The sequence below is a fragment of the Semicossyphus pulcher genome, unplaced genomic scaffold, assembly GCF_022749685.1.
Source record: "Semicossyphus pulcher isolate SPU_LCO1_2020_fin unplaced genomic scaffold, fSemPul1.0.p SCAF_22, whole genome shotgun sequence".
Classification (NCBI taxonomy): Eukaryota; Metazoa; Chordata; class Actinopteri; order Labriformes; family Labridae; genus Semicossyphus; species Semicossyphus pulcher.
In genome coordinates this window covers 14,032,872-14,044,135 of record NW_027211696.1, presented here as the reverse complement: position 1 = coordinate 14,044,135, position 11,264 = coordinate 14,032,872, and the positions used below count along the sequence as shown (strand labels likewise).

General features: G+C 42.1%; 1 protein-coding gene across 4 annotated transcripts in view; it reads right to left on the bottom strand.

Moving 5' to 3' along the window:
- Nucleotides 1–556: 556 nt before the first annotated feature.
- LOC138602071 (mucin-2) overlaps nt 557–11,264 on the bottom strand; it is a 45,113-nt gene continuing 34,405 nt past the window's right edge. For 3 of the 4 annotated variants that reach the window (XM_069673454.1, XM_069673456.1, XM_069673455.1), the window contains exons 4-5: nt 6,922–6,993; nt 557–1,524 (exon numbers count right to left, since the gene is read on the bottom strand). In XM_069673454.1, coding sequence (XP_069529555.1) covers nt 1,335–1,524; nt 6,922–6,993 — 262 coding nt within the window. In that variant the 3' untranslated portion in view covers nt 557–1,334. The remainder of the gene's footprint in view (nt 1,525–6,921; nt 6,994–11,264) is intronic. The other variant, XM_069673457.1, reaches the window with a different exon arrangement.

Below are 11,264 nucleotides of genomic sequence, written 5' to 3'. Positions count from 1 at the left end.
AATACGGCTCCTGCAGCCGATCTGTTCCAGATTAGCAGAGTAGAGGAGGGTCAGCGAGAGGACACATAACTAGAACAATCACTACAGTCATAGAAGTTTCCATATCTGTGAACGTCTGCGTAAGACCAACACATGAAGGTGATCTGCTGTTAAATACGCCGACGTGCGGGATCTTTGCTGTTTTTTCCCCCCAATTAGTTAAGTGTGTCACAGCGGCCGATCTCTACTGCGCAACTCTGACTCCAAATTAGTAACCATCAGAAGACAGAAAGCCCGCCTCTGGGTTATTGTGGCTTCGATTTTCTACAATAAGAGTACACGGAGAAGCGTCGTCCATCTTTATATGTAGTCATTGTCTAAAATAAATCTCCATAAAGCTGACTGGAGCAGCAGATTCGAGTGATAATTCTCTGCAGGTTCACACCAACAAACAACCCCTCTTTCATTATAACTGTAAAATATTGCTGCTGTAAGTTTAGTATCTGAATATTCCTTCACTAATGGCTTAAAATATGTCAAACCCAGAATGAAAACAGACACAAGCAGCTGTGGTAAAATACTTTTATAGAGCAGTAATCCATATCTGAAATATAGCATCCAAGCAGAATAGCCCTGATATGTACAGAACTCACCTCACTCATTTTCTCCATTTATATATGCTTTTATGTAAATATGTTCATTTGTATGTGTTTGTGTGTGTGTTTGTATGGATGCTATGTGTGCATGTGGACATGTGTATACGTTTTCATCAATTACAGTATAATAAAAGTTTTAAATACAGGTCATAATAATTCTTCTTAAATGTCTCTGGATATAAAAGCTGGTGTTCTGACCCTCATTAGTCCATTAATGAAGATGAATCCTTCCCTATAAACTTTATTCCTTTCATCTTTTATAAATATTCTCCCTCCTCTCTGCTGTATTGCCTCTTGTACTGTGCCCCTTGCCCCCTTCCGCTCGCTATATATTCTCTTTATACTTCCTAATTGCTTCTTACTGTGACTCATATTGTGGACTGAACTTTTGCTTTTATTTGACTTCAGCACTTTTACTTCCCTGCACCAGGATCAAACCTCTAAGTGCTGAAGAGGCATTTTAAGAGCGGTAACAACATGTGTGCCCCAGTCAAACCATTCCCATCAACTCCAACAACAACAGCTCAAAACATAACCTCTCTCTTCTTCATCCTCCCACTCCTTTATGTTTGCATTTTAACTCTCCACTTCATTCCCTGCTTGTTTTTTAATCACATCTCCATAGTTTTGTAGTTTTTGAAAGAAGGGGAAGCAGTGCATTACAATATCAAAGTGTCTTTTGCTCCGTCCGCTGGCCCCTCAGAGGAACCAGAAACATTTCTTCCTGTTCTTCTTCGTGGTGGCAGGGGGTCGCACCGGCTGAGGGGAGTCTTGTTGGTGGGGTGTGGGGGGCTGGGGAGTGGGGGGCGGTGGCATGCCCTCGGGAGGGTCGCCCACCTTCCATGTGCGGACCACCTGCCCTTCCTGCAGACGAAAGTCGTGCTCTACACTGGAAAGAGAAAGAGAGAGAAAATGCGGGAAAGTGTCAGTTATGTGTGTGTAAACCTGCAGTAACGTTTTATGGCCACTTGGGGGCGAAGTTAGTAATGACATATTCTCATCGCATAAAGGAAAAAAGCCGCTGTCAGTCAAAGCTGGTATTCTCTGTAATCCATAGAAGCGATGATATTTGAAATTGCCGCCATAGCTGTGGAGATAGTTGTACAAACAGCTCGGGGTTTTGCCCATTCTACAACAACATCCAGATTGCATTGCGCCCCTCCCTCTGAAAGGAACAGCCCAGCGAGAGCGGGCGTCATAGATTGTGGAAGTGTAGTTTAGCAAGCTCCATGGCCTCCATCAGATGACGCGTTTTACGTAGTCTGGCGGAGGTTTTCCAGGGCCCATTGGTGAAGCAGAAACCATAATGGCAATAGCGTGACAGGACTGAGGTTGAAAATCAGCGAACTGGCCCTTTAAGTTGATATGGAGACTGTTCTTTTTTTTCCCAAGAGAGCCTCCACCTAGTCCTGCCCTACTGCGCTGTGATTGGCTGGTAGTTGTTGCCTTGGAAACAGATGTTCGTGGCATAAGTGGCTTATTATTTGGACCCAAACACAATCTTTTCCGTAACATAAGCATACACCAACAGTGCAACAACTTAAACCACACATTTGATAAGGTTTAGGCACCAGAAATGTTGGGTTATGTTTAATTTCAATCCATGTCCATTAAGGTTGTTGACTTTGAGCTTCTCACTGGACACAAACAGCCGTCTCTTGGACGATCCCTCGGCTTTGTCGATCTTTAAACCACATCGCTCGACCTTTTAAAGACTTTTCTAGCCAATCACCGTATACTAGGGCGGGACTAGGACAACCAACTTGGACACACACACACACACACACACACACACACACACAAGGGCTTGTTAGCAAACTTTTTCTAATTTACACATCCAGTAATTCGTCATGTTTCTGGTCACCTAATGAGTCTAATTTTCACGTTTTGTAGCTTGGTTTTTGGTCTCCACCAACTCCTGAGTGAAATATCTGGAATTTTAGCTGCTGAATGCTACAAAATAATCCCCACCTAATGCTAACTGTATGTGTCAATGGGCAGAGAGCAGATAGTGATTTTTCTCTGAAAGCAGCCGCCTCCTACAGGAATAAAAACACTGTGAGAGCTGTGAGAGTGAACCAAAGCGTTATTTTTAGGACCTGGTAGAAAAACAAGGCGCTGAAATTCACAATAAAGCTCCATAAAGCCAAAAGAAGCTGCAGATAAAGGCGATAACTCTCTGAGGAGAAACCTTTTTCATCAGTTAAAAATTCAATTATAGTCACTTTAAATATTGCAGATAAAAAGAGGAACTGCACTTGTGTGCAAAGTGCAAGATTCAAGAAAGAACTAGTGTGAACGGCATCAAAGAGAAGCTGTGGAGCCTCCTGCATCTGCCACTTCGTTGCAGACAATAATGAAGCTGTTGACAAAGTGAATCATGAGCTAAAACGCTGAGTATCACAGGAACGTTGCAGCACCGGGAGGGATCCCAGGACTGCAGTTGACATGCACATCAAATAAAAAGGCAGCAAGGTGCATCGTCGGTCACATGACAGCCCGCCTCGGGGGGCTTTACTGCCTGAATGAGACGTGAACTCGAATGCACCTCTGCAGCAGCTATAGGTAAAGGTAAGCAATAATAAATGTATGCATCGGCGATAAAGGAATAAATACAATATTTGCTTACTGATTTACTTTTGTCAGCAGTTACATGTTGGGTAAGCTTTCCCCCAGTGAACTGATTCTTTTTTCTTTTTTCATTCTTTCTACTTTGCTGCTATTCTTGCTTATTATGCAGTGGCCTAGTTAGCTGGTGTTTCTCATCACAGCACAGAAGCTGGGAAATAAAGAGGACTCCCTCGTTCGTGGATACGAGGAGAGGAGTGCTGCAGAGGAAGCAAGGAGGACTGAACTCAGCAGGAGCAGGAGCAAGGCCGGGAGTTTTCAGGCAGGAACAATGAGGACTCTCACATTCATATCCATGTGGCTTCATCACTCCCACTCCCACAGTCACTCAACCACTTCACTCAAAACAAATGAAACATCAGAACTCCAGACGGGGGCACAGTGCAGGCAAAAGAGTGCGGACAGAGTAAACAGTTAAAAAGTGAGTGGGAACAAAGAGCGGTGGAGTGGATTTCTTCCCTCGGCAATATTTACAGCAGGTGGGAAAAAAAAGCCACTTAAGTGAACCTCTTTGTGGCGGCTGGGGCGGCTTCACAGCTGGAAACACGCCTCAAAGGCTGCTTTAAATGAGGCGCTCGTCAGTAGCTAAGGAAGTGATGGAGTCTGATGTAAGGTCGGGGAAGTAGCAGAGGATCGGCATTATCAGGATTATCGCGATACTGTCGTCACGGTACGATATTATCGCGATTTTTAACATTTCGTGGTATTCTGTATTAAATGCATTTTATTAGCTTTTTACAACTGCAAATCATGTCCCCAAAGGATTAGTGTGTGGAGAGGAACGATTACGCCAAAACAGAACACCACACGCTAACAGATCTATTCACCAACAACCAGAGTCCCGACTCTCAACACTGGAAATCTTGCAAAACTCTAGCGGTCAAACATGACTACAGTAAATAAACATTGTGGACGACGGGCAGGAAGAATTGTCGATGATAGTTTTTGGACTTTTTACTGAAAATTCAGGCAGAAAAAAGACAAATGAAAAAGTAGATGAATCGGTGGAGACGGCGTGAGCATGGGCTGTATATGCCAAAGAGTGTTGTGCTCCCTTCTTCAGTCAGCTTGCTTCCCCAGTGGCGATTGTTTCGTTCCACACAACAATCCGCAGACTGCGTGCTCGGCTGTCTTCGGGGTTCCCCCCGCACACAACAGGATAACGGATCGTAAATATTGAACATGTTTAATATTTACGATTTGAAATCGGGGGAAGTAAAACCACTCTCAACACCACAGGAACATCTGGCAAGATCATCTTTAGAACATCGGGACTTTGCTTACGATTGTCTAAAGGGGGGAATCGGGCCCAAAATCAGCCTGATTATCTTGTCGTGAGTACCCCGCTTTAGATAAGAGTTTTTTGTCTCCCAGATTCCTGTGGACCGTTGTTGCAGACGTGGACCAGCTTATTATTATCAGTCATACTTGCACAGACGTTATTGCTAATGTTACTCATATGTCTACTGTTTTAATGGCATTGTTACTATAACTGTCAATCACGTGTTGTTATTTCTATTGCCGTTAGTCTCCTGCCTGCCTGACTGTCTCTCCTTCGAACCCCGGCAGATGGCTGTCCACCAGAGTCTGGTTCTGCTCGACGTGGACCTTGCTTCCGATGGACAGTGCTTGGTCATAGTGGGATAATGTTGGGTCTCTGTAAATAATATAACAAAGAGCGAGGTCTAGGTCACGATTTTAATCATCCTAGTACCTCAAAATATGATTTGTATTTGTTATATTACCTTGATCGATACCTAGAATTAATGGCATGCAAAATATCATGATACTATGCAGTATCTATTTCTTTGACTCTGCCGTTCTACCACTTTGAAACTAATAAATTAAATCAAGTCCCCAGCTCCACTCATCTTCAGCCTCCCTGTTTGTGCCACCGTACAGCCCAGCTCCCCAGTGGCTCTAGCTTTGCGTCCACCGTGTTCCCTCTTTGTGAAAATGAATAGCCCCGGTCCACAGCTCTGCGTGATGAAGGCAACATCAGCGCTGTAGGGAGCTGTCCACCCTCAACCTTAATTATCTGCACACTGAGCCCACAAACTGTGGCAGGCAGGAAGCTGTGAACCTAACACAGCTCTTTCCACCGCTGCTCCTCTGTCCTCTGCTCACATCGACGCTTTTTTGGCTCCGGGCTGCGCCAAACCCCAGGTGTGTTTTATAGACAATGCAGGCAATAAGTCAGAGGGTCAGAGCTGTGATTTGTGCAATATAGGTTTCTGAGATGGATTGTGGGAGAGAATGATTGACCTGAGCTTATAGGTGGCAGTTTCCAGCTCATTCTAGTGTAGCCGAAGCTGAAAGAAATGTGTTTTCACAGTAGTCGCACAGTTCAGGCTGTGTGTATACCTCGTGTTCTGTAATATAAATCACACAGCCTTGAAACACTTTGAAGTTCCCTCGGTTAAAAATGTGTTTTGCTTCGTGTTTCCTCACTTGAATGTTTGACCTTCGCTGTGCAGAATGATGTATGTGCAGCTTCGCACATTAGTCTGCGGAAGGGGGGAACTTTCTCTGCACTCACCTTAAATCTGAGTTTAAGACATATACTGACAAGCATCATTTTGTCGCAACAGAAGCGGAACGGAAATCATCAGTACAAAGGGATACTTATCAGCGAGAGTTATCTGACGTGCGCTGTGAGTCCTGATGTGCAGCTCAGAGAAGATGACAGCGGAGCTGCAGTGATTTATATCGTCTGCGCTCGACCACGTCTCAAGGCAAGTTGAGCACATTTGTTTCGTACATAAACATCCCACACCTGGTGATGAGCTGCAATCAGTGACATCATCAACGAGTTACAAGGGCACACCTGAGTTCACAATCAGGCTGTGTCACGAATCACTGACTTCTCCCTATACATTGAACTTTATAGGAAGTTCGCCATATTTCAGTGCTGTCTGAATGTTCAGTGGAAAGTGTTGTACCCTGTAAAGTGGACTCAAAGTGTCCCACAATGCATTGTGAAAAGTAGTGTAAACACCATTTATCACTATTGAATCACCAGATGACAAGAAAAGAAACGTTACAAGGTCACAATCAGACTGTGTCCAAAATCACTCACTACTCATTTTGCCGTATTTTCATGCTGTCCAAATGTATTGTACCCTGTAACGTGGACTCAAAATGTCCCACAATGCATCAGGAAAAGTAGTGTATAACTGATGGGCTATGTTCGAAATCGCATACTATATACTATATTACATACTGCATACTGTGTTCACCGGTAGTAGGTAGTACGGCGCTGTTCAAATGTATTTAGCAGTATGCAACGCCAGACGCCAGTTTTAGAAAGCGGAAGTAAACAATAGCCCGCCAAAAACAAACTGCCGCTTCTTTGGCTATAGCGCCCCCTTCTGCTTGAAAGACAAAATAAATAAAGATAATGGATCGATAATATATTGTATAATGTATAGATAATATATATCCTCCTGAACTGCGGGAATGCTGCTGCCATCCATTATTTCAACTGCCACTGTGACGTTCCAGCGCTTTGCATTGTGGGATACAGTAGGCGAGGCAGACTGGTCCCATGCATACCGGAGATTTTTTCCAAATCAGTACGACATCCGGGTATTTTTGTTGACATATGTATATTTTGTTTGCATGCTACATTCTACATTTTGACCAAATCAGTACATACTGCGAGTATAGTACGCGATTTCCAACACAGCCACGGTCACTGTCCAAGTACTTTATCCCATCATGCATTGCACTGAAAGAAAAACAAGAGGTATGAATTAATTAATGACAGAAAAAAATTAGTGTTTTTAATTTGTAGATTAAACTAACAAACTTAAATGTAATGTAAAATCCATATATTGTGAGTAGGGAGTTGTTAAAGGGTGAATTATTTCTGACACAGCCTCACTTAACATTCGAGTTTGGAGTATACAACAGTAATCTATTCATATATATATATTTGGCAACAAGACATGCACCATCAAGACGACCCTTTGGGAGTACATTTATATACAGTTCAGTGGCCTCAGTGATCCAGCGAAAAGACGATTGAATAAAAAGTAGTGGCTACAAAGAAATGGGAACATGGGCTGTATTAGTTAAACCATCACTAAAAATATATACTTAGTGGCAAATGAATAATAAAGAGACATAAGATGCAAAACAAACAATATTAAAGATCAGTTCAAGACAAGAGTAAAGCTATCTAAACGATAAACTCAGGTGTGCCCATGTCATTTGCTGATGATGTCACTAATTGTGGATTATCCCTGTGTGTGTTTTGTTCTGTTGTCTGTTCGTTATTTACTCTGTAACGTGGCCTTGGGTCCCATGAAAGGCGCTATATAAGTTATTATTATTAATATGGTTCTTTAAATGAGGGGGAGGTGAAGTAGATGTGATTTTAAGAATGTTTAAAAAGGCAGTTTAACTTTTCTCTGGAAGAACTGTATCAAACACAAATGATTCAAAGCTCAGTGTTTTTATAAACACACGTCCAGGGAGGATTTTTCTTGTCTTCTTTTATGTATCTCAGTGTTTTATACGTCCACGTCTTCTTGTTGAAACAACAGACTTTCAATCGGGGGGATCAAAGTGACTCCAAAGTCGACCAAACATCAGCTGTAAGAGCTAATTCGTCTTGCTGTAACGCTTGTATCAGTACACTATCTATTCCCACTGTGTGACCTTACTTTGCTCATGTGATTCAATCCTTAGAGATTTACTCTTTAAATCTACTCGGTGTTTTAATCATTCAGTTTGGGAGACAGCGACCTTGCCCAAGAGCACCAACCCCGGCGCGTCTCCAGAGGGGGTTGAATCAGCAGATTTGTAGCTATAAAGGTTACGCAAGGTTATTCACAAACCCCTATTTAAAACAATTACAGTAAATTAAGTGTGATATCTAAAAATTGGCTCTTTGGTTCACTCTCACTGCAGTCAGATGACGGTATAGAGTGCCGGTGGCCAGGAGAAGGAGCAGGAAAGTTGCACTGTATTGTATAAATGAGGACATAGAGCGCAGTCAGATTTCATACAGGATAAAAAATTTGATACGCTAAGAACAATATTCTAAAACAGTAGGTTAGAATAATATGAGAATAGAGTTTGAGCAGGCCGTCGTCTCTCTTTCATCCCTCCATCTATAAAACATTCATACAACAGCACCAGCAGGAGATCATCATTTCTCCTCCGTCTCCCCTCCCCTCCGCTTTCGCTGAGTGGTGGAGGAGAGACTTTCAGCCGAAATATAGCCGCGCGAAGGCAATCAACTCGAAATATCTTTGCAATTTTCCCCCCTATAGGCTGAACGTCCTTAAAAAAAATGAGAACATTTCATTTCAGCCGGAATTACACGAGCAGTCGATCTCAGCGGAGAGCGGCGTTCGTCTGATGAGATACCACACCCACAAATGAATATATATGCAACAGACAATAAAAGTGATACATGTGCGTGTGTGTACGTAGACGTCTACTGTAACCCCAGAACCTCTCAACATCCACACACACATCCACACACACACACACACAGACAACAACTTCCTATTACTGCTCAGGAGAACAGGCTGTACCCTGAGGTATAACACTCCCCTGACTCAACAACCCAACAGCTGCTTTGCTGTCACAGAGCATCACAAACTATGAGTCTCTATGATACTTGCATCAACACTCAGTTAGCATTAATTTGGCATGAGACATGTGTGCGCTTTTAAGAGGATGTTTCAGGATCTAACATTTGATTCTTTGCACAACATGTTCATTTATCCAAACGGGTGTGATTTTGTTCATTTCCAAACATTAAAAACAAAGAGGTATGATACTGAAAGAGCTTCCTACATGCTGCTCTATTCACTGCCTCAGTGCCGTGTTTGTCTTTGTATAATACACTGTATACTTTCACGATAATTCCACATCACTCTTTTAATTAGCTGTAGTTTTAGCAGCTGTCCAATCCTCTTTCCTTAATGCGCTTGAAACAAAAAGGATAAATAATGCCTGAGGAAAAGTACAAGTGTGTGACAGATGGGGTGAATAGCATTAGTCAGTACTCCAGAAGTCGTTCAAGGCAGTCAGGTGGATTCACTGACAACCTTGGACCTCATTTAGACCAACTGGACAGTAGAGCTTAATGTTGCTGGCCAAGAACTCTGATAAGCAATTCAACTTGGAAGATTAAATTGGTCAAAATATAATAACTCCAAGTTTCCAGTCATGCTAGCAGCTCTGAGAGGCTATTCTAAATGCTAACGTGCGCATGCTAACGTGAGGTTTAGCGGATAAAGATTTAACCATGTCAGCCATTTTTTTTTTGAGTGTTAGCATGCTAACTTGAAAACTTTAAACCTCATAATTGCTCTATATGAAAAATTAAGCACAATTCATCTTACGGGGAGATCAAGGCCTATACCAACATTCCGATTTCCGATAGTTGTCCAAATATTTCACTTAAAATCACAAATATCGCAACTCAGAACAAAGAGTTGAGAGCTCCACAAAAATAAGAAAAGACTCAACAAGTCTACACTCATGCTAGCACGTCTGTGAGGCTTTTCTAAATGCTAACGTAAGCATGCTAACATGGCAGGTAGCCTAAAGAGTTCAACATGTCAGCCATTTTTTTTTAGAGTGTTCGCATGCTTAAACTTCCTAGTTAGGACTGAGACTGTTGGGAATGTTAGTTTACAGGCCCTTGGTAAAAAAACAAAACAATGTTTGACCTGATATTTGCGCTACATGAAAAATTAAGGATAAGCAAGATAAGTTATCACAGTTCATCTTAAGGGGACAATCAAGGGCTACACCAACTTTTTAACTCACTCATGCTAGCGCCTCTGTGAGCAATTTCTAAATGCTAACGTAAGCATGCTAACATGCTCATAATGAGAGTAGTAGTTGTTTATAGCTTGTACATATTAATTTTCTTACTTAAAGTAAGTCACAAACTACTTTGTAGTGTTACTTTTACTTTCTTACTGAGTGTTTGCAAGCTATAATGCTCACAATGAAAATGCCAACTTCATGTTTAGCAGGTAAGAACTTTACGATGTTAGCCCCTTTAGAGTGTTAGCATGCTAACATTTGTTAATTAGGACTAAAAGCTCCTGTGAGGACTATTTTTTCTGGTGGTTATGAAACAGACTGAAATTAATTCTGATCTATATGACCTTCAGAAGTAAACAAGACCAATATCGACAACATTGATTATTTCTCTGTAGATATTATCAAGCCTGTAACTGCTGCCGCGGGGTAGGTGTCAGACAAGGAGGTTGACATTATGTGGACGAAATGTTTACATTTTTTCACGGCAAAGATTCTCGATTACTGACACGTTTAAATGATTAAAGATTGAAGAAGATTTTTCACCAGAAAACACAACTTACACATGTACAGGACAAGATCAGTAATGAGATAATAGGTACTTCTTTGTCCACAGGGGGCGCCAAAATGGACACAAACTGAAAGTTCCTCATAGGAGCTAAGGTACAACTGAGTGCTTTGACTATGTTGTTAGTTTAGAGGTGTTTGGTAAAAAGCCTTTTGCCTTTATTGAATGGGACAGCTGAAGATAGACAGGAAATGTGGGGAGTAGAGAATGGGGGATGACATGCACCAAATCAATCGGCAGACCTTGGGTCAAACCTGCGATCAATGCGCCGAGGACTGTAGCCTCTGTATGTGGGACGCCTGCTCTACCAGCTGAGCTAAACCAGCATCCCAGATCATGGATGTTAATGCCAAACTTCTTGCAAATCCATCAAATTATTGTTGAGATATTTTACTGAAAACTTGAGCGTGTTACTTTAAGGATGAGTCCATATTGTAGCTAGCCTGGTTCAAATCCCACCCGGCCCTTTGCTGCATGTCATCACTCCTCTGTCCCCCACCTGTCCTGTTTCATTTTGGCTTTCCCTATCAATTAAAAATGCTCCAATAACAAAAAACGAAGACATGATGTCAACCTAGAGGAGGATAGGATTCATCCTCTGGGAACCCTGAATACTTAACAGACAGATAATCAGATCC